We start from the raw sequence: 26,893 nt of genomic DNA on the forward strand, positions 1-26,893 counted from the left end.
TTCCATTATAACGGGCCGTATATAACAATGTGATATCTTAATAATTCTCTATTATAACAAGCCGTATATAACAATGTAACATCTTACTAATTCTCTATTATAACGGACCGTATATAACAATGTGATATCTTAATAATTCTCTATTATAACAAGCCGTATATAACAATGTAACATCTTACTAATTCTCTATTATAACGGACCGTATATAACAATGTGATATCTTAATAATTCTCTATTATAACAAGCCGTATATAACAATGTAACATCTTATTAATTCTCTATTATAACTGACCGTATATAACAATGTAACATCTTACTAATTTTCCATTATAACGGACCGTATATAACAATGTGATATCTTAATAATTCTCTATTATAACAAGCCGTATATAACAATGTAACATCTTACTAATTCTCTATTATAACGGACAGTATATAACATCTAACTAATTCTCTATTATAACAAGCCGTAAACAACAATGTAACATCTTACTAATTTTCTATTATAACGTAGGTTCACATGTTATTTGCAATCTAATATGAAGTTGATATACGTCGAATAATTCGCTCGTTGATTTTTTTAAGAACATAGCCGTTAAATATTTAGATCGAAGAATTGCTCGGTAAAGGTGTTGTCTGTATAAGCCTGTCTGATGAATTAAAACGGATTTAGTAAACATTGTTTTTCCCGATATCTAGGCGGCAGGTTATATATATTATGAGGTCTCATCGTATCCAAGGATAGGTATATATAGTCTCTGTAGATTATCTGTATACAGTCTATATAATTTATATTATTTTAAAAACCAGGTATGATCTTCATTTGGTATAGCTCGCCTCTAGACAAAACATGGACTTCAAACTGTATTATGTTATACATGTGTATATCAAAGACACTGCAGACTCTTCAATATCAGCCGCTGACCCGATCTTTACATACAACCAGCTGGCAGGGACAACAAGATGTATGACAAGTGTAATGATTTCAACTTCCCAACATTCCTGTTTCCCCTTCATGAACCTGTGATATTTACATGTCCCTGTTAACTTCAAGTTGAAATAAACATGCGAAAGGGTTTTTTTTCCAGTTCCAATATATATTAATTAACCGAGTGAGAAAAATAAAGTGACAATAAAAAACAAAAACAAAATGCTCGCATCTTTGTTAAACTTATATTTACTTTAAATGGACGTGACATTTTCGATGAAGTTTCCTGGTGATGTAGCAATGGACGTTTGATTTACGATATCCATAAGTGTAGCATTTGACATCTGTAATGATACTTCTTCCGGTATCACTGCCCAATCAGGATACACGTCCAGCCGGAAGTAGGCCATGCCCCACGTGTTGACGGCGAGGGTAACAATGGCAACACATAGAAGGTTGAGAATCCAACCAACCTTCACCTACAAATTACAGATACATGTTACAAGGCCTATTACTGACTTATTAGGTTGAGAATTTCAGCGAACCTTCACCTACACATTACAGGTAAATGTTGTTATAATGAGTACCTGGCCTTTTACTGACATTTTACTTATTATTATCTAGTGCTAATGAACCATTCATGTTATATGTACACTAATTGTCATGTATGCCTTTGATTTCCACCTAAAGGTTAGACTTTACTATGGAAATAAAAAAGCAACTTATTTACATAATCTCTAGATATATATATAACAAAATATGGCTAAATTTTGGTAACAATATACGGCTTTAAAGTCTTTAAAATAGAGGATATGCATAAAAACTATAAACTTGATAATCAAATACACTGTATCATGTTAAACAGTAAGCAATTTGTTGTTTTTATTTAAGAATACAATCAAATTACTTTGAAGTCTACAAATGGTTAAACAAACAAGTATGTGAAACATATAACTTAAAGTCCATATAAGAAATACAATGCATATATATTATATATACAGAATATCGAGAAGTATACATACATTTTTATTCCATATCTCTTTAAAGTGAACATTACATATATGATGCAATGTGTGTATAATACATATTATTGAAGGAAAACCAATCCCGAAAAAATAAACATGGAGAGGTTTTGAGAGATATGCAAGTTTATGAATGAAGGGCATGGGAAAGTTTGTGGTCGACGTTATGATATCATTGGGAAACAATTTATTTCTGTGTGAAATGTTAATAAATATTGTATATCTAGTGATTCCGTTGTCACCACTCTATATTCTTTTTAAGAACGAATCTGAAACCAGATTTGACCTAGATTTGTAAGGCGGTTTTGTCAATGAAGTAGAATACTCTTACCATTTTGTACCTCGAGTTTCCTATGGCACTGACACTATTCTATGAGGAGACTCGGACTATTGTTGTACTATAGAGCTCTTAACATTCATTATGTATTTCCCAACGTACCATGTCGACGATTTTGATGTACCCGTAGGAGAAGGCGATAGTGTTGGGTGGTGTTGCCACGGGTAACATGAACGCAAATGAACTGGAAATCGCTGCCGGCAACATGATGTAAATAGGATGTACATGGATCCCTTTCGCCTGAAAGTATCGGAAACTGACACTATATTGTCAAGTCTTGTAAATAAAAAGCAAAGGGTTTCTACTTCACTTGCTGTCCTCACAACCGAATAACATACAGTGTAATTCACATTCAATGATATCACAGCGTTTGTCCACAGATAAAAATTCAAATAATTAAAAGAAATGGTTATAATCTAACCGATGTAGTGATAAACATGATGACTATATATGGTGCAGTCCATGGTTGTATTGTACTCACTAAGTCCGCCAGGATAGGCATGAAGATAGTACAAACTGCGGTGTTAGTGGTTATTTCCGTAGAAAGTGAAATTATAAGACAGATAATTGCAACCATGACCCAAGTTGGAATTCCAGTCATTATCCCCATCTGCTGGGCTAGCCACAACGACAAACCAGATTCCTGCGGAAGATGATTACATATACATTTGTATTAAAGAAAGAAAGAAAAAAAAATAATAGAGAATTACAGAATTCCAACATGTAAATGAAAAAGACATATTCTAACGACTTTCACTTTTTCGTAATTAGTGTTTTTTTTTTTTTTTTTTTTTCATTTTTGTCCTACCTGACAAGCATGTGCAAGAGCGAATCCTCCACCAAGAAGTAGGGCGACGCCCCAAGGCAGCTTCCGGTTAAATGTTTTCCAGTCAAGCAGAGTCCGACATTTTTTGCTAGAAACTTAAATCAAGACTGACATTTATACCGGTAAACTACAAATGACAACAACATCGTTAGGGCATACTGCATTCAGGTTTTGCGAGTGTTTTCTTTTGACTGATTGTCACTTTATTTTGGTTTCTGTGTGTGGTTACTTTTGACCGATTGTCACCGTTATTTTGGTTTCTGTGTGTGGTTACTTTTGACTGATTGTCACCGTTATTTTGGTTTCTGTGTGTGGTTACTTTTGACTGATTGTCACCGTTATTTTGGTTTCTGTGTGTGGTTACTTTTGATCGATTGTCACCGTTATTTTGGTTTCTCTGTGTGGTTACTTTTGATCGATTGTCACCGTTATTTTGGTTTCTGTGTGTGGTTACTTTTGACTGAGTTTCAACGTTATTTTGGTGTCTGAGCGTGTCTACTTTTGAATGATAGTCACCGTTATTTTGATTTCTTGAGCTAGGAAACACGAAGAGAAGACTTCCAATCACCATAGCGGGTACGGAGTCACTGACGTAACTGTAAAATTGGAGAGTTTCTAAATAACACAGTTTTGAATAAATTAAAAAGATGAAATAGAGTGACAAGAACATAAACAATAATCGATTATCTCCATTACATTCAATATATGTATGCTATTTAGTTAGAAATAGCTATTATTGTGTTTCCATTGTGTAGAAGTTACCCGTGTTTGAAGAGGGATCCCCATCCAGGGACGAATTCGGGTTCCAGTGTAAACCAACAAAGAACCAGGATTATGAAGTGGACCAAGACAGCTTTTTCAGCGAAACTGAAAGTAACATGAAAACAATATCGAATTAGATCCTTATAGGAAATTATCGAGTCACATTAAGGTTTTTCAAATGCTCATGCATTGCAATCAGCTCGATGCAGATGGTTCAGTATCATTTAAATACCTACCTTAAGTCTGGATCGATTGTCACCGTGTTTAGGACGTAAAGTTTAGGGATGGAAAAGGTCATATTTAGTAAGGTATGATGAAAATAAGACAATTTTGTTGCTTTCATGGACTGATTAACTGAAATGCGAAGCAAATCATGCACGATTTGTACGAGGCACACTTCCCTTCATCAGCCCATGAGCAACAAATTGGAAATCAATCCTAACAGGTTTAAAATCATGCAATCCGATTGCAAAATTTACTGACTAACGTGTCATACGTGTGTCACTTTGTAACGGTGTTTTCCGTATCGTAAATGTGTGTATAGTAGTGGAACATCAGCCTGTCAGCTACTCTCGTCTCCCAAGTAACACAAAGTATACATTTCCAAATACGTTTTGGTTACTTAAGTATTTGGATGTTAATACACAAAAATATCCGCATAATGCGCATTTGATGCGAAGCACAGTATGTGTGTGTGATTTGTTCACTCGAGACACACGTGTTTGGTTTCCAAAAACAGAGCAATATGCCTTCCAGATGACGGCAGTGAATAACCACAATACTAAAACGCAGTATTTATACACATCATACATCCTTTTAGAATTCGATATTATAAAGTTTTAGAATATTTCAGTCTTGCGATTATTCACAGATGTCATATGTATTATTTAACACTTAAAACCGACTCGAATGTGCAGTACAAATAGCCGGGATGTTCAGAGCTCGAGAAAAAGTGTAACAATGTGGATTTAGCGGCAGATTAGTGGAGGATTTATGTGATTTTCATGAAATATGTTATTTCATTTATTAATCCAATTTTCTGGTAGAAATGCTGGCTTAAGAGATAGAAAACATATTACAATATACTAAATATAAATAACATACAAATTGGGTTGGGTGAACTTCAGACCATGATTTATTTGCATAATACATGTACATAATTATAACAGAGTAAAATAACAATAAGCAATATCATTATTTTTTGTAGTTAAAACTTAAACTATGGTCCTCCTACTACACTAATCACTGTACACTACAAGTTAACAAATACTAAAACTACACATAAATAGATTTAATGGTGAATGATGATTTGAGGGTGGGCGGGTGGGAAATCTCAGGTTAGAGAAATCCTGCTGCTGAAGCTTTGCTAGAAAATTCTGAAGTGACCAGCATGTAGGAGGGGAACAGTCTGCTGACTGTTTCCCCTATGGGGGTTCACTCTAGCAGGGAAGTGTCCATCCCATTGGTCAAACAGATTACATATAACCAAATTTAGTCATCTGCTATTTGATCAGGGTGAGGCCTGCATTATGTAATGTATGTGGCCCTGTTCACAGTTGGTGTCCCAGATGCCAGCTGACCCTTTATTTACACAACTGTAGCAGTTAATGTAAAGCAAGCTGGACCCCTACTAGTGAGGGATCTGGTTACTGGTGTAATGAGATCTAGACTCCCTTGTAATTTTATGCAGATAAAATTGCCCACCACTCAAAGTATTAATAACATATTAAACTAAATTAATATTCTCATTAATTCAATTTTCTGGTAGAAATGCTGGCTTAAGAGATAGAAAACATATTACAATATACTAAATATAAATAACATACAAATTGGTTTGGGTGAACTTCAGACCATGATTTATTTGCATAATACATAATTATAACAGAGTAAAATAACAATAAGCAATATCATTATTTTTTGTAGTTAAAACTTAAACTATGGTCCTCCAAATCACCCAAACCAACCTGTTATGTAGTAGTAGGTCTAATATTTGTATAAACGTTTATTATACATTGCATAAAATTTAGACATAAGTAGTTAGCATTCAATATCATAAAGCAAATCAAATTGTGTAACAGTGTTTCCATTCACTATATGTGCTGGTGGGTTATATCCATGGGATAAACACTGTCTCATAATCACGTATTGTTCACTGTGTACAGACCAACTATATAGCTATGTCCATGGAATAAACACAAATGTCTCCAAACTGTTCCTGTACATGTGCAGACAACTCTCTATGGAAAACACCAGTTACACACAGAAATGGTTAATTAAAGTCTCAGAAACCCTGAAGGATAGGGCACAGCATGTATATCTTAATTAATACCTCAGGCAGTATAATTGACCTTTAAAACTTGTACATATAATAAAAGTAATAGTTAGGGGAACAGGCAATACTGACCTCCCCTGTTCTATATTCTGACAGGTCCCTACTTAGTATAAAACCACAGATTCAAGAAAAGTTTGCTTTGTAAGGACTCCCAACTGGTAACTACTATAAATTAAGCTCCCTAATGTGGGATGCCATTCTTTTGACAACTAAATGCCTTGCTGAGAGAGAAGGGTCAAGATATCTCTGGTAAGCCAGGCTTTTCCAGTCCCCTTGAGATTGAATCATGTCTGGAGAGAGACCACACTCTAAGGCAAAGGTAGCACCACCCCGTCTGAAACTATGTCCAGAATATAAACTGGGATCAAGTCCCGCAGTGGCTAAGCATTGTTTCAAGCGGGATATGAACATTGCATACGTTAGCGGTAACAACTTTTCACCTTGTCTATACATGAAGAGAGGGCAAACATAAGAAGATGTTGGAGATATTTTGAATGACAACAGGAGTGCTTGTGCTGGGCATAGGGGTGATCTATTAATGCGGGGTAGGGGGATAGCCAATGTACGCTGACGAAATTGGATAGTTTTAGTTCAATTGACAGATAGTACAGCCCCATCAGGTGTAAAGACCACAGAGTCCCTGCATAGGTGAATACCTGGAGTAAACACTGATTTTGGTGGGGGGAAAAGATTTGATTTCCTGAAGAAGGAGAAAAATGCAACTGTGCATGCTGCCCAAAAGGTAATATCTGCTGGACAACTTAAGTCTAACTGTTTTAGAATACTTAACAGTATGGCTGGGGTGATGGGCAGTTTGGGAGATGACTGATCTCCCAGGACACGTCTAGCCCCTTTTAACACTGAATTGATATAGTGGGATTGTAGAGGGTTACTATAACCTGCCTCAATATGAAGTAATCGGACAACTGACAGATAATTGCGTATTGATACAAAGCAGAGGCTACATAGCGGCCCAGGTCAAAAGCAGAAATGGGTACCATCTTGATGTTAAATGTGTTACAAAACGTGAGATATGCACAAAGATATTGAGAATAAGTCTTCTTTGTCGATGGTGCAAATGTGTTCAGCCTAAAATGGTTGACTGTAGCATCCAAACTATCTAGGTTGCTCGGTAGTAGTCCCGTGCCTGGAAAACAGAGAGTGAAAAGCCTTTGAGGACATGTGAGCTGTAAGATCAACTGATCTGTAAGGGGAGGCTATGGCTGCTAACCACTCCCAGAAGAAGGATGACTCACTCAGGCGTGAGACAGTATCAGCAGTCACATTATGCTTACCAGGAATGTGGCAGGCTGTGATATAGAAATTGTAATATGCAGAGAGCCAAAAGAAAGTACGTAGGGAGTGCATGATAGTTTCATTACGTGATGTGCCTTTATTAATGCAATTAACTGTGACCATGTTATCTGAGTGAATCAAAATGCGCCGATTACGTAGTAGAGGTGCCCATCTAGTTACTGCCAAAGTAACTGCAAACACCTCCTTTTCATTAATGTGCAGGGGCATTATATCTGGGAAATCCTGTTGCCAGTTTGCATAAAACCAGTCGTTTCCCAGACAGCCCCCTCTCCCGTCTACACAGACATCTGTGTGGATGTCAGTAATGGGACGCTTGTCCAACAAAAATGACTTGCCATTGAAAGTGGACATAAATTGTAGCCACCAATCCATGTCCTGCCGAATCTCACCAACAAGGCGGATTTTGTGAGCTTTGTGCTTGAGCGTGCAGATAGCATTGAGAATTCTGCGCAGGAAACATCTCCCACCATAAATTACAGATGCTGCCCAATTCAATTTCCCAGCAAGGGATTGCAGTTGTTTTTTAGATGCCCTAAGTTTAGATGAGAAGGAAGCCAATTCCTCTCTCAAAGCCAGCAGTTTTGCATCAGGAAGCCTGGTTGACATTGTGGCCGAGTCAATTTCTATACCTAAGAAGGTAAGCTTTTGAGTGGGACCGATTACCTTAGCCCAGCTGATCATGAAACCTAGCTTCCTGAGCAGGCCCAGTAAAGTGTTTAATGCTGTTAAACATTTGCTTTTTGTAGTTTCACATAAGAAGAAGTCATCAAGATAAGCAACAATCTTGAAACCTTTCCTTCGCATCATGCGTCGGACAGACTGGGAGAGCCGGTGAAAAATGCCAGGAGCCGATTTGGAACCGAAAGGTAATTTTGTATCTACTAAATATCTTGGGCCATCTTTGAATTCCCATTTAAGACCAGTAACCTTTTGGCTGTGTTTGCTTATGGGGACCGACCTATAAGCGGACTTAAGGTCCACCTTTGCCATATAGCAAAATGGCGTAACAAGTTTGACTGCATCATCAACTGATTGAAACCTCTGTTTGTCTAGTTCCGATACATAATCATTAACAGCAAGACCTGTGGGTTTACTACAGTCATGAATCAGTCTTACTCCGCCGTCTGATTTTGGTATGACAGCGATCGGACTGACAATCAGTGCAGCCTGGTCAACCTGTATATAATTGCCATTCTCAATTTCTGTGTTAATTTGTGCTGTAGCTTTATCATACAAATCACTTTTAGTAGACGCTGATGGATGATTAAGACATTCTACAGGGCTAGGGTTGGTATCTGGATCTATGATGTCAAATCCATATTTTAAGCCGGAGAGAATGAAAAGTTTGTCTTTATCTCCTGTTAGTTCACTTTCCCATGCTGTCCGACACTTGTCAATGCCAGCAGTAGGGACCCTTACAAGTTTTTTGGCTTAGCCACATCCCCATGAGGATGAGAAAAAGCAGGGTGTTTTTGGCCGCAATTCTTGACAAAACAAACATGCTCATACTTGCAAGAATGAAGCCAGCATCCCTTTCGACTATTAAAGAGTCGACAAATTTCAACACCCTGGGGCGTTTTTGGGTTTGGATATGCCTTGGATGCTGGATTAGTGACATTTGGCTTTGATGTCCTATGTTTTAAATGCACCGTTTGAAGGTGCGGGATATCTGTACCCCATCGAAAATTGTGGGTATTTTGGAGTCTGCGGTACTCCCTGTCCACAAGAAATACAGAGGTTTGGTCAAAACTGGCCAATAGTTGAAATACTTTGTATGTATAGGACAAATAGTCAAAGATTTGGTCCTGAGCAAGCGCACCTTCTTCAACTAACTTGTACAGAATTGCCAAATTTGCCATAGACCATTGATTTTGAGAGATATTCTCAATTTTAATTTTTTTGGGGCCTGTTTTAAGTACCAATGACTGACCGTTAGGTAGTCCAGATACCACTTCCTCAGTAGGGGACCCGTCAGAATTTACAAAGTCAAGAATATCATAAAAATTCTGCCGTTTAGGATTGGCAGCATTTTTTAAATAAATTTGTGGGCCCTGCCATGATAGTGTACATGCTGTACCCTTACCTGTAGGTGGTGGAGCTCCATGAGTGGCTGGTATATTCCTGGTTGAACCTGTTCGTGTTCCCTGTCCAGATTCCAGCTGCCGTAGTACAGTTTGGATGAACACATCATCCTGGTTGACTTGGTCAACACCAGCCGCCGCTACATCCATTTCTGGTTGGGGTTGGGGTTGTGTATTAAAAGGGGTGTCAGCAACCGTTTCCTCCGAACACACTGCAATGTCTGTTGTTTTGTCAGAAAATGTTTTTCTAACTGCACTATTCAAAAGTTTAGCCTGTCCAATAGTAATTTTTTGCTTTGGCAGATCCTCTGGTGCATATTGGGACAGAGCCTCCATGGAATCAAACCCATGTGTGATCAGCAGTTTGATGGTTACATCAGATAGCTTCATCCGCTTTCCCCATATTCTTACGCGGTCCTCATCAGATAATTCATGCTCCTCCATGTGCCTACTGCTGCCAGGTGTAGGTTCTGCATTTATACTCATCTTGCTGCTGCGATAGGGCACGCTTGTGTCCTGTTTGTGTTATCGGAAGCAATGAAAAACTGTGATTTCCAATGAGGTTAATGGCCTATGGTATCATCGAGTACTGCTAATATTACAGTATGGACAAAATGTGTCCATCAGTATACATGTATAGGAAAGAAATCTCAGGTTAGAGAAATCCTGCTGCTGAAGCTTTGCTAGAAAATTCTGAAGTGACCAGCATGTAGGAGGGGAACAGTCTGCTGACTGTTTCCCCTATGGGGGTTCACTCTAGCAGGGAAGTGTCCATCCCATTGGTCAAACAGATTACATATAACCAAATTTAGTCATCTGCTATTTGATCAGGGTGAGGCCTGCATTATGTAATGTATGTGGCCCTGTTCACAGTTGGTGTCCCAGATGCCAGCTGACCCTTTATTTACACAACTGTAGCAATTAATGTAAAGCAAGCTGGACCCCTACTAGTGAGGGATCTGGTTACTGGTGTAATGAGATCTAGACTCCCTTGTAATTTTATGCAGATAAAATTGCCCACCACTCAAAGTATTAATAACATATTAAACTAAATCAATATTCTCGTTAGATGTAAATTCTGATAATTTGACGGTATTTTGCCGGAACTTGAGTCCTCCATATTTTCACAGATTACATTATGAGTCACGGGGTAATATGTGCATGTGCTCGAAGCCGATACCAGTCTGTTTGTTGTTGTTGTTGTTGTTGTTGTTGTTTTTTGTTTTTGTCTAACAGCGTTACGATTGAGGCCTCGTTTCTATGACCACTTATATAATAGAGGTCATGAGCTTGGTGCTATCAGAAGAAAAAGAAGGAACCGGGACTATTGCACCCTGAAGGATTGTACGAAAAATACACAAGATATATGACCTTTCAATACAAATTGAGAGTAATTGAGATACACTGGAGCCATTGACAAAATAAACATTGCGTCGCACAACTGTTCCGTCCAACAAGGATCCGAAAGTGTCTAGGACAAGGAGGCGACGAAAAAACCCCCTAAAATAGGTCTAAAGAAATGTTGATATCTTGCAGTAACGTTAAAATAGTTAAATAAAAAAACATACAGTGACGTCCCTATATGTATCTCATACGTCCCTATAATTACACCATACGTCCCTATACCTACCTCATACGTCCCTATACCTACCTCAAACGTCCCTATACCTACCTCATACGTCCCTATACCTACCTCATACGTCCATATACCTACCTCAAACGTCCCTATACCTACCTCATACGTCCCTATACCTACCTCATACGTCCCTATACCTACCTCATACGTCCCTATATTTACCTCATACGTCCCTAAACCTACCTCATACGTCCCTATACCTACCTCAAACGTCCCTATACCTACCTCATACGTCCTTTTACCTACCTCAAACGTCCCTATATTTACCTCATACGTCCCTATACCTACCTCAAATGTCCCTATACCTACCTCATACGTCCCTATACCTACCTCATACGTCCCTATATTTACCTCATACGTCCCTATATCTACCTCATACGTCCCTATATGTATCTCATACGTCCCTATATTTACCTCATACGTCCCTATACCTACCTCAAACGTCCCTATACCTACCTCATACGTCCCTATACCTACCTCATACGTCCCTATACCTACCTCAAACGTCCCTATACCTACCTCATACGTCCCTATACCTACCTCATACGTCCCTATACCTACCTCAAACGTCCCTATTCCTACCTCAAACGTCCCTATACCTACCTCATACGTCCTTATACCTACATCATACGTCCCTATATTTACCTCAAACGTCCCTATACCTACCTCATACGTCCCTATACCTACCTCATACGTCCTTATATTTACGTCATACGTCCCTATACCTACCTCATACGTCCCTATACCTACCTCAAACGTCCCTATACCTACCTCATACGTCCCTATACCTACCTCATACGTCCCTATATTTACCTCATACGTCCCTATACCTACCTCAAACGTCCCTATACCTACCTCATACGTCCCTATATTTACCTCATACGTCCCTATATGTATCTCATACGTCCCTATAATTACACCATACGTCCCTATACCTACCTCAAACGTCCCTATACCTACCTCATACGTCCCTATACCTACCTCATACGTCCCTATATTTACCTCATACGTCCCTATATGTATCTCATACGTCCCTATATTTACCTCATACGTCCCTATACCTACCTCAAACGTCCCTATACCTACCTCATACGTCCCTATATTTACCTCATACGTCCCTATACCTACCTCAATCGTCCCTATACCTACCTCAAACGTTCCTATACCTACCTCATACGTCCCTATATGTATCTCATACGTCCCTTTACCTAACTCATACGTCCCTATACCTACCTCATACGTCCCTATACCTACCTCATACGTCCCTATACCTACCTCAAACGTCCATATACCTACCTCATACGTCCCTATACCTACCTCAAACGTCCCTATACCTACCTCATACGTCCCTATACCTACCTCAAACGTCCCTATATTTACCTCATACGTCCCTATACCTACCTCATACGTCCCTATACCTACCTCATACGTCCCTATACCTACCTCAAACGTCCCTATACCTACCTCAAACGTCCCTATATTTACCTCAAACGTCCCTATACCTATCTCATACGTCCCTATATTTACTTCATACGTCCCTATACCTACCTCATACGTCCCTATACCTACCTCATACGGCCCTATACCTACCTCATACGTCCCTATACCTACCTCAAACGTCCCTATACCTACCTCTTACGTCCCTATATTTACCTCAAACGTCCCTATACCTACCTCATACGTCCCTATATTTACCTCAAACGTCCCTATACCTACCTCATACGTCCCTATACCTACCTCATACGTCCCTATATTTACCTCATACGTCCTTATATTTACCTCATACGTCCCTATATCTACCTCATACGTCCCTATATTTACCTCAAACGTCCCTCTACCTACCTCATACGTCCCTACATTTACCTCGTGCGTCCCTATACCTACCTCATACGTCCCTATATTTACCTCATACGTCCCTACATTTACCTCATACGTCCCTAAACCTACCTCATACGTCCCTATACCTACCTCATACGTCCCTATACCTACCTCATACGTCCATATGTTTACCTCAAACTTCCCTATACCTACCTCATTCGTCCCTATATTTACCTCATACGTCCCTATACCTACCTCATGCGGCCCTATACCTACCTCATATGTCCCTATATCTACCTCAAACGTCCCTATACCTACCTCATACGTCCCTATACTAACCTTATACGTCCCTATACCTACCTCAAATGTCCCTATACATACCTCAAACGTCCATTTATTTACCTCATACGTCCCTATACTTACCTCATACGCCCCAATGATTCGTACTGCTTCCGTATTATCCCCTTTACTGCCTCCGCTTCCGATTTGTCACCAGATTTGAACAGGTTTCTGATTTAAAAGTATTAACTGGCATAATTAATTTAAGAAATACCGTGCATAACTTATACTAAGTGCAAATATACAGCATTTATCAGATAAAATGAACAAAGAACAAAAATAACATTTCTTCACTATTTATGTCTTTTAATTGGTCCGAAACTTACAAGTAAATGGCGAATGATGGCCAAAAACTTCCACAGTAGCTTTTCCTAATATGTCTACCAGATAAAATGTGAAAAGGGGGATAACTCCATATTGAGGGGAGGTAACTTGGTACACTGCATAAAGCAATGAATAGAGAAATAGTACATGTAGTCGTGTGCATACTAGAAACAGGGAATTTTATAAATGGGTTTCAAACTGGCCTCAAAATTAATAAGCCGGTTTTCATATGATAAATTGAATTATATTTAAGAAATAATTTTTTGATCTAGCAGTTATACACGAAAACGTGCATAACAGCGAAGATCTTTAAAACATGTACCTCTAACATACATTAATGGATCCTATTCATTCCTCTGGAGTGATTCAGTAATATTTATTGTTGTTTTATCGCTCAATACACGTATTGATAAGGTGTTGACGTCACAACGATACAACATACCCGATTCCGAAATAGACGACCTGTAGACACAGCCAGGCCAGCAGGACATTGATGAGGGCCACTGGGAATGAGAAGACGAACCAAGTGGCGAAAGTTATCCCTGATTTACCGTCCGCCATCCTGGATTATATAATGGAAGTTTGTCTGTTATATCGGTTGGTTCTGTGTGGTTTTAAAATGATTCTGCACTTAAATGTCAAAAACCAAGATGGACGCCTATCGGCCATTTTGTTTTCCCGATCGCTCTCAAACTTACAACAACACAATTGGACAACAGGAGAAATCTACATGTGAAGTTTGAGAAAAATCTGTCAAGTACTCCTAACGAAAACAATGACTGTTTACAAACGGACGGTTGTAGACCTAATAATGTCCGTATTTAAATGTGTATAGCACGCATACTTCATATATTTAATTGGTGTATAAAAATCATATGCTCTCTTTACATTTCTTATGTTGTACTCACAAGTCCGCTTGTCCCTTCATAACGAGGTTAGGTCCTGTCCCGGTTAGTGTACCTACGCCCCCACAATTCGCCGCATAGCATATTGACAGTAGCATAGCCTTGCAGAGTTTCTGAGATTCGGGGTCGAGGGATTCAAAGTCAAAATCTTCATCTTCCCTGTTCTTCTCGAAAAAATTATCTCTGAAATCAGTTTTATTGATGCTACTGTAAAATAGAGAATTACTTTTTGTATATTTTAACAAAGAAACAAGTGTATTTCAATGGTAACACCAAAAACCGAAATCATAACACAACTTAACGAGCACCTAGAAACCCTAGGTAATTACTAGTAAGTTAGAATATAATCAGACATTTTTAACACTTTGAATTACAACCATTTGATCCATTTATATATTATGAAACAAGAAGCGGATATCCGGCCATACGTTTGCGTAAATAATACAATTAAAAATACAAGTGTTATGAAACCTGCAATATTGTTACCGTAGAATCTGTAGGCGTCGGCCATTGTTATGTCAGTACTGTGACACGTATTAGGGAGGACGGGAGTTGATTGTGACACGGGTTAGGGAGGACGGGAGTTGGTTGTGACACGGGTTAGGGAGGACATCAGTTGGTTGTGACACGGGTTAGGGAGGACGGGAGTTGATTGTGACACGGGTTAGGGAGGACATGAGTTGGTTGTGACACGGGTTAGGGAGGACATGAGTTGGTTGTGACAAGGGTTAGGGAGGACGGGAGTTGGTTGTGACACGGGTTAGGGAAGACGGGAGTTGGTTGTGACACGGGTTAGGGAAGACGGGAGTTGGTTGTGACACGGGTTAGGGAGGACGGGAGTTGGTTATGACACGGGTTAGGGAGGACGGGAGTTGGTTGTGACACGGGTTAGGGAGGACAGGAGTTGGTTGTGACACGGGTTAGGGAGGACGGGAGTTGGTTGTGACACGTGTTAGGGAGGACGGGAGTTGGTTGTGACACGGGTTAGGGAGGACGGGAGTTGGTTGTGACACGTGTTAGGGAGGAAGGGAGTTGGTTGTGACACGAGTTAGGAAGGACGGGGGTTGGTTGTGACACGGGTTAGGGAGGACGGGAGTCGGTTGTGACACGGGTTAGGGAGGACGGGAGTTGGTTGTGACACGGGTTAGGGAGGTCGGGAGTTGGTTGTGACACGGGTTAGGGAGGACGGGAGTCGGTTGTGACACGGGTTAGGGAGGACGGGAGTTGGTTGTGACACGTGTTAGGGAGGACGGGAGTTGGTTGTGACACGAGTTAGGGAGGACAGGAGTTGGTTGTGACAAGGGTTAGGGAGGACGGGAGTTGGCTGTGACACGGGTTAGGAAGGACGGGGGTTGGTTGTGACACGGGTTAGGGAGGACGGGAGTTAGTTGTGACACGGGTTAGGGAGGACGGGAGTTGGTTGTGACACGGGTTAGGGAGGACGGGAGTTGGTTGTGACACGGGTTAGGGAGGACGGGAGTCGGCTGTGACACGGGTTAGGGAGGACGGGAGTTGGTTGTGACACGGGTTAGGGAGGACGGGGGTTGGTTGTGACACGGGTTAGGGAGGACAGGAGTTGGTTGTGACACGGGTTAGGGAGGACAAGAGTTAGTTGTGACACGGGTTAGGGAGGACGGGAGTTGGTTGTGACACGAGTTAGGGAGGACGGGAGTTAGTTATGACACGAGTTAGGGAGGACATCAGTTTGTTGTGACACGGGTTAGGGAGGACGGGAGTTGGTTGTGACACGGGTTAGGGAGGACGGGAGTTGGTTATGACACGGGTTAGGGAGGACGGGAGTTGGTTGTGACACGGGTTAGGGAGGACGGGAGTTGATTGTGACACGGGTTAGGGAGGACGGGAGTTAGTTGTGACACGGGTTAGGGAGGACGGGGGTTGGTTGTGACACGGGTTAGGGAGGACAGGAGTTGGTTGTGACACGGGTTAGGGAGGACGGGAGTTGGTTGTGACACGGGTTAGGGAGGACGGGGGTTGGTTGTGACACGGGTTAGGGAGGACGGGAGTTGGTTGTGACACGGGTTAGGGAGGACGGGAGTTGGTTGTGACACGAGTTAGGGAGGACGGGAGTTGGTTGTGACACGGGTTAGGGAGGACGGGAGTTGGTTGTGACACGGGTTAGGGAGGACATCAGTTGGCTGTGACACGGGTTAGGGAGGACGGGGGTTGGTTGTGACACGGGTTAGGGAGGACGGGAGTTGGCTGTGACAAGGGTTAGGGAGGACGGGAGTTGGTTGTGACAAGGGTTAGGGAGGTCGGGAGTTGGTTGTGACAAGGGTTAGGGAGGACGGGAGTTGGTTGTGACAAGGGTTAGGGAGGACAGGAGTTGGCTGTGACACGGGTTAGGGAGGACGGGAGTTGATTGTGACACGGGTTAGGGAGGACAGGAGTTGGTTGTGACACGGGTTAGGGAGGACAGGAGTTGGTTGTGACACGGGTTAGGGAGGACAGGAGTTGGTTGTGACAAGGGTTAGGGAGGACGGGAGTTGGTTGTGACAAGGGTTAGGGAGGACAGGAGTTGGCTGTGACACGGGTTAGGGAGGACGGGAGTTGATTGTGACACGGGTTAGGGAGGACAGGAGTTGGTTGTGACACGGGTTAGGGAGGACAGGAGTTGGTTGTGACACGGGTTAGGGAGGACGGGAGTTGGTTGTGACACGGGTTAGGGAGGACGGGAGTTGGTTGTGACACGGGTTAGGGAGGACAGGAGTTGGTCGGGTTAGGGAGGACAGGAGTTGGTTGTGACACGGGTTAAGGAGGACGGGAGTTGGTTGTGACACGGGTTAGGGAGGACGGGAGTTGGTTGTGACACGGGTTAGTGAGGACAGGAGTTGGTTGTGACACGGGTTAGGGAGGACGGGAGTTGGTTGTGACACGGGTTAGGGAGGACAGGAGTTGGTCGGGTTAGGGAGGACAGGAGTTGGTTGTGACACGGGTTAAGGAGGACGGGAGTTGGTTGTGACACGGGTTAGGGAGGACGGGAGTTGGTTGTGACACGGGTTAGGGAGGACAGAAGTTAGTTGTGACACGAGTTAGGGAGGTCGGGAGTTGGTTGTGACACGAGTTAGGGTGGACGGGAGTTGGTTGTGACACGGGTTAGGGAGGACGGGAGTTGGCTGTGACACGGGTTGATTGTGTGAACGGTGTGTAAATTTGCACATTTTAGTTAACGATCAGATGTCTGCTGACTGCTTCTAAATCAAACAGTAGCGTAATAAATACAACAATACATGTGAAATTATCGAAATGATTTTTTTAGCCAAGAGACATTTTTTGTTGTATCATGGCCGTAAAGAATCGTCAAACATTTTGAATGTATTTGACGTGCGAAATATGTGTTTGTTAAATTCCTAATGACCCCCCCCCCCCCCCCCCCCCCCCCCCCATGCCCCCTCCCTCCTCCTCCCGATATTACTTTGAGAACTAGCTAGCAAAATTAAAATCATTCCGTAGACTAGACGTTGATTAGGTTATTGTCACTCGAACCGTATTGCATTTCGAATTGATATAAAAGTACTTGAAATGAAGAGATCATTGGGGAGAAAAACAAGGAAATGAATTCAATATAATTAAGATTTAAACGAGAAAAGTTTAAAACAGATAATCTAGTTAAAATGTAGATACTCTTTTGTATTGATTATGATCGGCGCGTTACAGATATCTGACAATGTAAACAATAGCACTTTTCCATGATATAAAACTCCACAGCAAGTAAAATATCTATTGACTACCCATTTACGCTATACGTTCACAGCTTATTATTAGCCAGTGTACTTTTCATTTGCTGTTGATCATCATTAAGATACGAACTGTTCGACTGACACCTGCTGGGCTGGTTGGTGACCGATAAACTCCTCCTTTTCAGCATGTCCTGATGGTGGTATAGTTAACTCAACACTCTCTATATTGGGTAAAGCCATCATCTCTGTTTGAGCAGCGTTTACAGATATTTCCGGAATTTCTAGTGTATTCTGCTCTTCGTTTTCTGCAACAAGAATACATCTTGAAATTTAAGCCATTAAAACTTCAAATACAACATGAATTTAAGATATAAATATGGTATTGTTCCCGTAAAATATAGATATACAGCTTATCTGTAATATGTAGTGAACGGTCAGATGTAGGGAGGTACATTTTTTGAAAACTTTTAAACATATATCTTAGTGTTATAATCTTCTATCCTAAGATTACATATACCCTGTATTCACGGTCAAACGGTTTTGAATAGGATAAGAATATTCAAATCTGCCAATGAACGACTTTGGACGCATAGGAAGTGAAAATTTGAATCATTACTTTGTTATACAGTCAGTTTCAATCTAATTAAAATCAGACTTGTAATTTCCACTCCTCTACGATACTCTACGATACACTGCAACACAGGGGCTTGGTACGATTTTCCAAATGATGGTCCATATATATATGTATTATATATGGACCATCATTTGAAAAATCGTGCCAAGCCCCTGTGCACTGCAATACATACTGTATTGAAGTGTATCGTATAGTATTGTAGAGGACTGGAAATTACAAGTCTAATTTTAGTAAGATTGAGTCAGTTTGTGACGTCACTCCAGTTTACCTACGTTTTACGTGGTTTTGGTCTTGTGATGTCCGCGTGGCCACCAGCTGGGAAAGAACTGCCTGTGCTATTGGGATCATCATTGAGGTTGTGGCCGTATTGCTTATCCACATGGACAGGAACGAAGTGGTCAACATGAATCCAAGCATGAGCCTGATTTCGTAATATAACCATACATATGTAAATAAGTGTTATCAACTCTGTTTTATTAGTAATTACATGTACCTCGATTTTTTAATAATTTTTTAAATCTCGATTTTTCTGAAAAAAATCATATGGTCGTTAAGTATATTGACCAGTCCATCTAGTAAATACGAAATATGTATGGTAAATTCCATTTTCATTGAGTTAGCCCCCTGTGTTCTGATTTCCACACTTATCTCCCCTAACATCACAGGCGTCCTAAAAGGACAAAGCAGCTGGGTGGTGCAGTTTCATATTGATTTTCATCTGATATTGTATCGACAACTAAATTCCTACAGTAATGCTTTCTTGGGGCGAACAGACTTGTTGACGCAATATTTCCTTGGTCCCCTGGAATTCGATATGAACACGTGTTACTGTATCTAAGCATGCTTTCACGTGTGTTACTTTTATGTACATAACTCCATTTAGGACCGCCGAGAGGTCTGGGCTAGTTCGATGTTTCGTTCTGGTAAATATGTTTCTTTCCTGTCACATAACACTTATCAATATTGTTATTTCATCAACAACATCATCAACCACTTTTACATGTACCGTGTATTAGGTCAAACTATATCTTTGTAACATCAATTTAGTGGAATCATACTCTAGCGAATGTGAGCCCCGGGTTCCTAAACCCTAGCTATTAAATTTTAAGGACATGCGCATACCAGTTTCTACACATCGTTTAATTTGTCATATTTCAGGCTAGTATCTAGGAATCAATGAAATTACGAAACACAATTACAATAGAAATAACATCACTATTAAAATAATATATTCCCTTTTCCCCAATCTAGTTCTACTTTTGAAAACATGATCTTATTCTCCTTACTTTTATCAAGGGTCTCTATGTAAATCTATATTTTATCCGAATTTTGCTCTCGTTTTATCGATCTAGAGTTAGAATTATAGTGTCGTTATTGTGTTAGTATTCTTTCTTGTTTTGAAAGAGAGAATTATATAGTACGTATCACCATTTCAGCAAAAAAAAAAAAAAAAAAATAACTTTTCTTTAAATCTTTGATAAAACGGTACCACTCTCTAATTTCTGGTCATAATATACTTAGATATGTAAGTAATATATACAATATTATACCCATTCATAAAGACTGTAATGTAAATTTATGCAAACACATGGCGAACTTGGTTCGCTGTTTAAATTCCTTATGCTGCTACATATTTGATATTATGCATGGTCATCGATCTTATTCTATGAGCATTAGAAGGATCCGTGATCGTCCATACGATACGATTTGTAAATAATGTTTAAAGTACAGGAAAATCCTTCACATTTAGAAATGTAATGTACATGTTAAGATCATGAACTGAGGTCTTGTTTAAGCTTATTTGACCAATTAACTAATTAACACATCAAATATGTAATCAGGTATTTTCAACTCTTATAGTGAAGTGACATGTATGTAGCATTAACTGTTACATGCCTACATATGCACTATCCAATAATTAATTCTGATTATGTTTCAACCTACATTGTATCAGATACTGTGATTTACTATCCTTTATGACACCAATGGAAATAATCCGGAATCACTCACCATTTCGGTGTAGTACCCATTATCAGTAATAGCCGTAATGCTATACGTTTGTGGACGTCCCATTTCTCAATTGCTATGGCAACAGCTAACCCGCCCATTAAGACAAATGTAATTTGCTGAAAAATAAATCACTGAAACCGTCATTGATCACAAATACACGCAAGTATTAAATTTTGAATACTAGGGATATCGTTGTGCTTTACCAGGCAGTTATTTAATAAAACATGCATGAAATACTAAAGCTATAGATGAAAAAAAAATAATGATAATTATTATTATTATCAGAAAATTTATAATATCGCTTTTTGTTCTATAGCGGTGAAATAAAATATGTTTTTTTTTTTTTCAAAGCCGCACCTAGTAGAATATTACAGGAAACAAGTAATATGCACATTGCATTTTCTCTTATCAGTTTTCAATTTAAAATTTCATGCGTTTTTTAAAATCATTGCTTATATAATGGAATGAATCTCAAATGTATTCCAAAACTATATGCTTTGATGGCTTTTATCAATTCCGTGGTTAAAGCACCAATGCTTAGACGTGTTACAAATTGTAAACATATATTGTTGTTCATTAGAAGGTAATAGAAACACCTTACATGGAAATATTTGGCCGACAGTACACTGACTTTACTAACTCCCATCATTGGGAAAAGAATAACCGGAAGTGTGGCGGTAATGGCGACCGGAAACGTCTCCGTCGTCCAATAGAACGCCATCAGGAGTAGCCCGTATGCACATTTCGATTCCTGATTCAATATACAAAATACATCAATACAAGGCAACGATGTTATATCGTACATTTATAGTGTTTGTACTTACAACATTTAATAAATGGGCAGTTGATCCAATAAAAATGAATTATTTCCACTGGAATGTAACCTGTTGTTGTTTTGTTTATATGTAGGTGAAATGTAAACGAGAAAAGCTATACAGCGTTATGTGAATGAGGTAGAATTACGTCACTTATTCCAGTATTTATGGTAATATTCCCATTCTGAAATAATCCAGATTTCCTTTAGAATGATTTACATATTTATTGTGTTCCGTAAAAAATACATTTAGGCAGCCAGAAACCATTACACCTCCACATAATCAGATGTATTCCGTTCATGATTGGATGTTAATCTTTACAAAGAAAATAAAACAAATTAGAAATATGTTGTCTGTAAAAATATATTTAAATGATTATGTATATATTCAATATAATATATATATAACTTAGCAACACAAATGACGAAGGAAGACAACTTTTTGATTCGTGCCCTGACCGGGCCTCGAACTCGCCTAGCCAGAAATACCCGCAGCTTATACCACTGCGCCACATCGGCGTTCTTAAAAAAGAACGTTTCAATGGCGCAGTGATGGTCGGCCCGATACGCTGACATGATCATTGTGGAAGTCGTCTATTTAAGCATTGAACTGTTACCAAATGGAAGTATACAGTCGATATGAATACAATTTGGGTGACAGATAAATAGAATGTCGCCCGTTAGGGCAACATGAAATATTTATCTGTCACCCAAATTGTATTCATATCGACTGTATACTACCATTTGGTAACAGTTCAATGCTTATATTTACATTCATAAAGATTTTTTATTTACTGTAGGTTATGACGCGTTTAAATTTGCCGCTTACCCTATCACTGACGTCATCAAGTTCAAATACCGGAACCGCGAAATTTCCAGAAGAAATGATATAGTCCCTCATGACGTTATCAATAGCAAACACATAAAGTGGCTTTTGCACAAATTTGGCTTTATTTTATATTTCATATACGTGTGTAGGTATCATCAAATTGTTCATAATTATATAATTTCTGATTGTTTAAAATCGAAACCGTTTTGATGCGCAATGATGTACGATTAACATTTAGAAGTGATGCGGCGTTGAACGGGCATTGCACAGGACAGGCTCGATTCCTCGGAAACACTTATGTTTCTGGTATTGACTGGATTTACGTTATTTTCAGAAGAATAACAGCTCTTAATTCTCAATGAAAGTTGTCTTGACAGTAGGTGAAAACGATTCCAAGGATATTTCGTTCGAAACAGATTCCAGTCTAACCGGTCACATCAGTGTCGCTAACTTAGCAGACGATTCGTAGTTGGAATTCATTAGATTTATCCGGACGATCATTACCTTCTTTACCTTTATTTGTAAATTCTTTGGCTTTAAACGTGCAACCATCCCCACCTATCTATTTCGGTTTGGGTGAAAGAAAATTCAATATTATGCACACCAGACTAAGACACCAGTGTAGTCCACTTAAGTACGATTTGTATCGTGTAAATCTTGTTGATGATCCAGCTTGCTCATGTGGATATCCATGTGAGAATGCCTTTCACTTTTTATTTGAATGTCGCCTTTATGCTCAGGAAAGACGTATTATGCTACAACATATAAATGCCTTTGGAACAGAACCTAGTTTAAAACTTCTATTGTATGGTAATACTCAATTTTCCGTAGATCTAAATTGTCGTATTTTTAGACTTGTGCATTTATTCATAAAATCCAGCAACAGATTTTAAAATATTTATAAAGTTCTTGTGAACTATTGTGTTTGTATTAAATTTTCATAGTCATTCAAACGTTATGCCTATTTCTATATGTAATATACATGTGTTTATATGTGTAATGGGAGAAGGCCTTAGTAAGTTGCAATAACTTGTGCCTAATCCCTTTTCCTTAATTGAAATAAAATATGTTTAAAGTAAAAAGTGTGAAAATGGCAAGATCAGTAATATAAATACTTTTGAAACAAGCATTCTGTGAGTATTGCTAAACCAATACATGTCCCCTACCGGCGCCCTCAAGTTAAAACTTTAGCCAAATTTGAGTAAAAAAGTTTAGCCAAAACTGAAACATGATCATTTTATGAAAAAAATTAAGTTCGTTCCAAACAATGTGTAAATTCAATTCTATTGGGTTGAATAAACAATGTTTCCTGCCCCTAAAAGATGTTCAGGTATTCGTTTGGTATGTCTACTTTACAGAGTAAAAGAATATGTAAGTGAATTTAAATTGAAATGTGTAATAACAGCCTTGGATTGAAATATAAACATGATTCTGCATAGCACAGCATAGTAGTACACTAATATTATTCCAAAAGAATCTCATATCAGTGAACCATTCAATACATTTAAATGTTAATAAAATGCAATTGATGTGTACTCTTCTTGAAGAGATAAGTATTATACTTAATTACAGTAAATGGTAATGGTTTTTGATTCTGAAGTCAGGACCTTCCGAATACTAGCCGAACGCTCTTTTAACGGCTGAGCTATCTGGGACAACACTCTCGGTTCGGCTACATTCCTTCTACCTTTTTTTTTTTTTTTTTTTTAGATTTCTGATTTTATTTTAGAAATCGAAGAGACTCTTTTATATACCATTGTGGGATTTTTATGGGGCACCAATGTAATAGGTAAGGAAAAAAGTGCAGCCGGACCGGGGATCAAACCCAGTGATGCCAGTAGGTTATGTACATTTTTGTATATATACATGTAGATGCATTAATACTCACAAATAAAAAGCAGCATCCTAATACCATTATTAAGTGAATGGAGAGACATTACAAAACTTTAACCTTAAGAATACAGAGAAAACAGTTAAGTCCATGATATGGAAAAAAAATTCAAAAAATGAAAATAATTTTTTCATTTCTATCTGTACAAAAGTAATGCCACACACCCAAAGAACCTCTATGCAAAGAATCAGCATCCTAATACCATTATTAAGTGAATGGTGTGCCATTATAAAACTTTAACCAAAACTTTAACCGGACGGACGGACGCAGGCAAAACCTATAGTCGCCCGGTTTCACCGGTAGGGGACTAAAAACAGTGACGTCATTATTGTTGAGCTATTATTGTTTTGGGTGTCAATTTATCAAAAAATAATTGACTGTGGATACATAAGAGTTTATACGTATATAGTATTACAAAATAGTTTTCAATATATATCTAAGACAAGGCACTTAGGAGGTTATGTTGATTAAGTTACGACTATGATTAAAAAAGATGGCAATTGTATTAAGGTATTTTAGGATTTTATGCTGTAACGCATGCGCCATGTTGCAATAAACAACTTTGAATTGTCGACGCAGAGTTGACAATATTTCTAAACATTGGCATACCTTATTTTATTATCACATGATAAAACAAAAATGAAAGATAATATCTTACCTGTGATTGTGTTGCTAAAGGCAATGGTAAAAGCACAACTGGTGGTATAATAGTCAACAAGAGAGTTTTGTTTTTCTGCAAGAAGTTCCGAAATGTCATTTTAAAGAAAGTTTGAACATACAAATGACGCTGGACAATAGTGTCGTATACCGGTATTGGTGTATTATATAGATAGGAGGGTGGAGTAGTAGTCATTAATGATATGGATAAACATGTCTTATCATTATGTGCATAATTATGATGCATCCTATTTATCTACCTTATAAATATAGACGTGATGATACTGGGTGTTTTAGGACAACATAAATTTAATGACACTTAGCTAGATGACCATATTTCACAACACCGAAGTCGTATGGATGAATTTGGACAGCTTACCGTTCTCTTAATCAATTTTCGGATAGTCATGGAGTTTCAATAAAAATGTTGTAGAATTATCAAAGTGATAAATGAAAATGATAGATAATTTTGCCAGGAGACATTTACGTTGATATGGTAACGAGGTCTCAGAATGGTGTTATTGCTGACATTGTATGTAAATATATGTGCGTATATATGCTTTTATTTTCAACAATTGCTATTAGCGAACCTACACAAACAGGTGCCATCAGATGTAGGTATATTCATTCCACGAGTCCTGTACAAACTCCCGTCATTCATCAAACTCATCTACATGAATTGGTTACATAAAAGAGACAACTATATTTTATCATTTAATCAGAAATATGATTGGAATACTCATTATGTTATATTTTATTGTTGCCTAAAAGCAAGATTTTATGCATTATAAGGCATGATGATAGACCCTGGGTGAATTGAGATAAGAGAAAGAAGATTGCGAAAACTGGCTATTGATGAAAAGATTGATAGGTAATCCAGGGACGTCATAGTATATTCCTACATTAATAGATTAACATAGAGACGCTTACTAGGTGACGATATGGAGAAATCAAGTATACAATAATAATACACTGATATTCCTATTCTAGAGCCAAAACCGGAGTCCCTTTGAATGCCCTATAATGAATGAATTAAAATAAAATGTGTGGCGTATTGCTGAATTCAAAAGTTGGTACAGTCCCTTTTTGGATGATGCCGGGAAATTCCGTAAGAGTGTAGCAGTTTAGAGATCTTACTATGCGTCTTTATCTACAGGAAAAGAAGCACACTCGTGGCGTACTCTGCAACAACTATGAATAGTCAGGTTTTACATAAAAGTCAAGCTAATATGATATGATGTGTCAAGCGATTACCTCCATGGATTGACACAATTATCAAAAGAAAGTTCTTTTAAAACTTTCTGCTGTTGCTAGTTAGACATGTGTTGTAGGTCTGCATATCTCAATTCTTGGACCCCTTTTGTAAACGGTATAGCTGCTCGGTGTTGGAATCTACAACACGTTTCTTTGCAAATGATATGTAACTTAGAGCGTCATCATCTTCATGGCTCATTCCCCGAACACCAACTCTGGTAAAGGCAAAGGTATTTATGTAGGAAGTTCTTTGAAGCTTAGTTATAGTCTGTTTCAGTATGGAATACCAACTCAGGTAAGAAAATAGGGTCAACTCAGGTATACGAATCAGATATACATGAAGTTTTCTAAATTCAAAGCAGTATCATTTAGATTTTTTACTAGTCATAATGAAATAACAATATTATATCAATAAATATATATAAGATAAATGAAATATCAAATTTTCAAAGCACTATATCTAACTTTATATTTTACTA

General features: G+C 38.9%; 1 protein-coding gene across 1 annotated transcript; it reads right to left on the reverse strand.

Moving 5' to 3' along the window:
* Window positions 1–917: 917 nt before the first annotated feature.
* On the reverse strand, window positions 918–25,308 carry LOC117329148 (solute carrier family 13 member 5-like). The gene is made up of 14 exons (XM_033886901.1): window positions 25,162–25,308; window positions 21,571–21,720; window positions 20,970–21,085; window positions 19,232–19,380; window positions 18,456–18,630; window positions 14,631–14,810; window positions 14,165–14,284; window positions 13,483–13,569; window positions 3,876–3,980; window positions 3,630–3,709; window positions 3,096–3,208; window positions 2,769–2,930; window positions 2,390–2,527; window positions 918–1,407 (listed from the first exon to the last, which is right to left on the reverse strand). The coding sequence occupies exons 1-14, from the start codon at window positions 25,258–25,260 to the stop codon at window positions 1,183–1,185; spliced, it is 1,899 nt and encodes a 632-aa protein (XP_033742792.1). The 5' UTR covers window positions 25,261–25,308; the 3' UTR covers window positions 918–1,182.
* Window positions 25,309–26,893: the final 1,585 nt, after the last annotated feature.

The sequence above is a fragment of the Pecten maximus genome, chromosome 6 (assembly GCF_902652985.1).
Source record: "Pecten maximus chromosome 6, xPecMax1.1, whole genome shotgun sequence".
In the NCBI taxonomy this organism is placed as follows: domain Eukaryota; kingdom Metazoa; phylum Mollusca; class Bivalvia; order Pectinida; family Pectinidae; genus Pecten; species Pecten maximus.

Excerpts from the sequence above, each read along its gene's own strand:
- LOC117329148 (XM_033886901.1), bottom strand. The coding sequence starts at position 25,260 with ATGACATTTCGGAACTTCTTGCAGAAAAACAAAACTCTCTTGTTGACT. Across the intron at positions 21,086-21,570 it reads TGTCGGCCAAATATTTCCAT|CAAATTACATTTGTCTTAAT; the intron begins GTAAGGTGTTTC and ends TTTATTTTTCAG. Across the intron at positions 3,710-3,875 it reads GGATCCCTCTTCAAACACGG|TTACGTCAGTGACTCCGTAC; the intron begins GTAACTTCTACA and ends CCAATTTTACAG.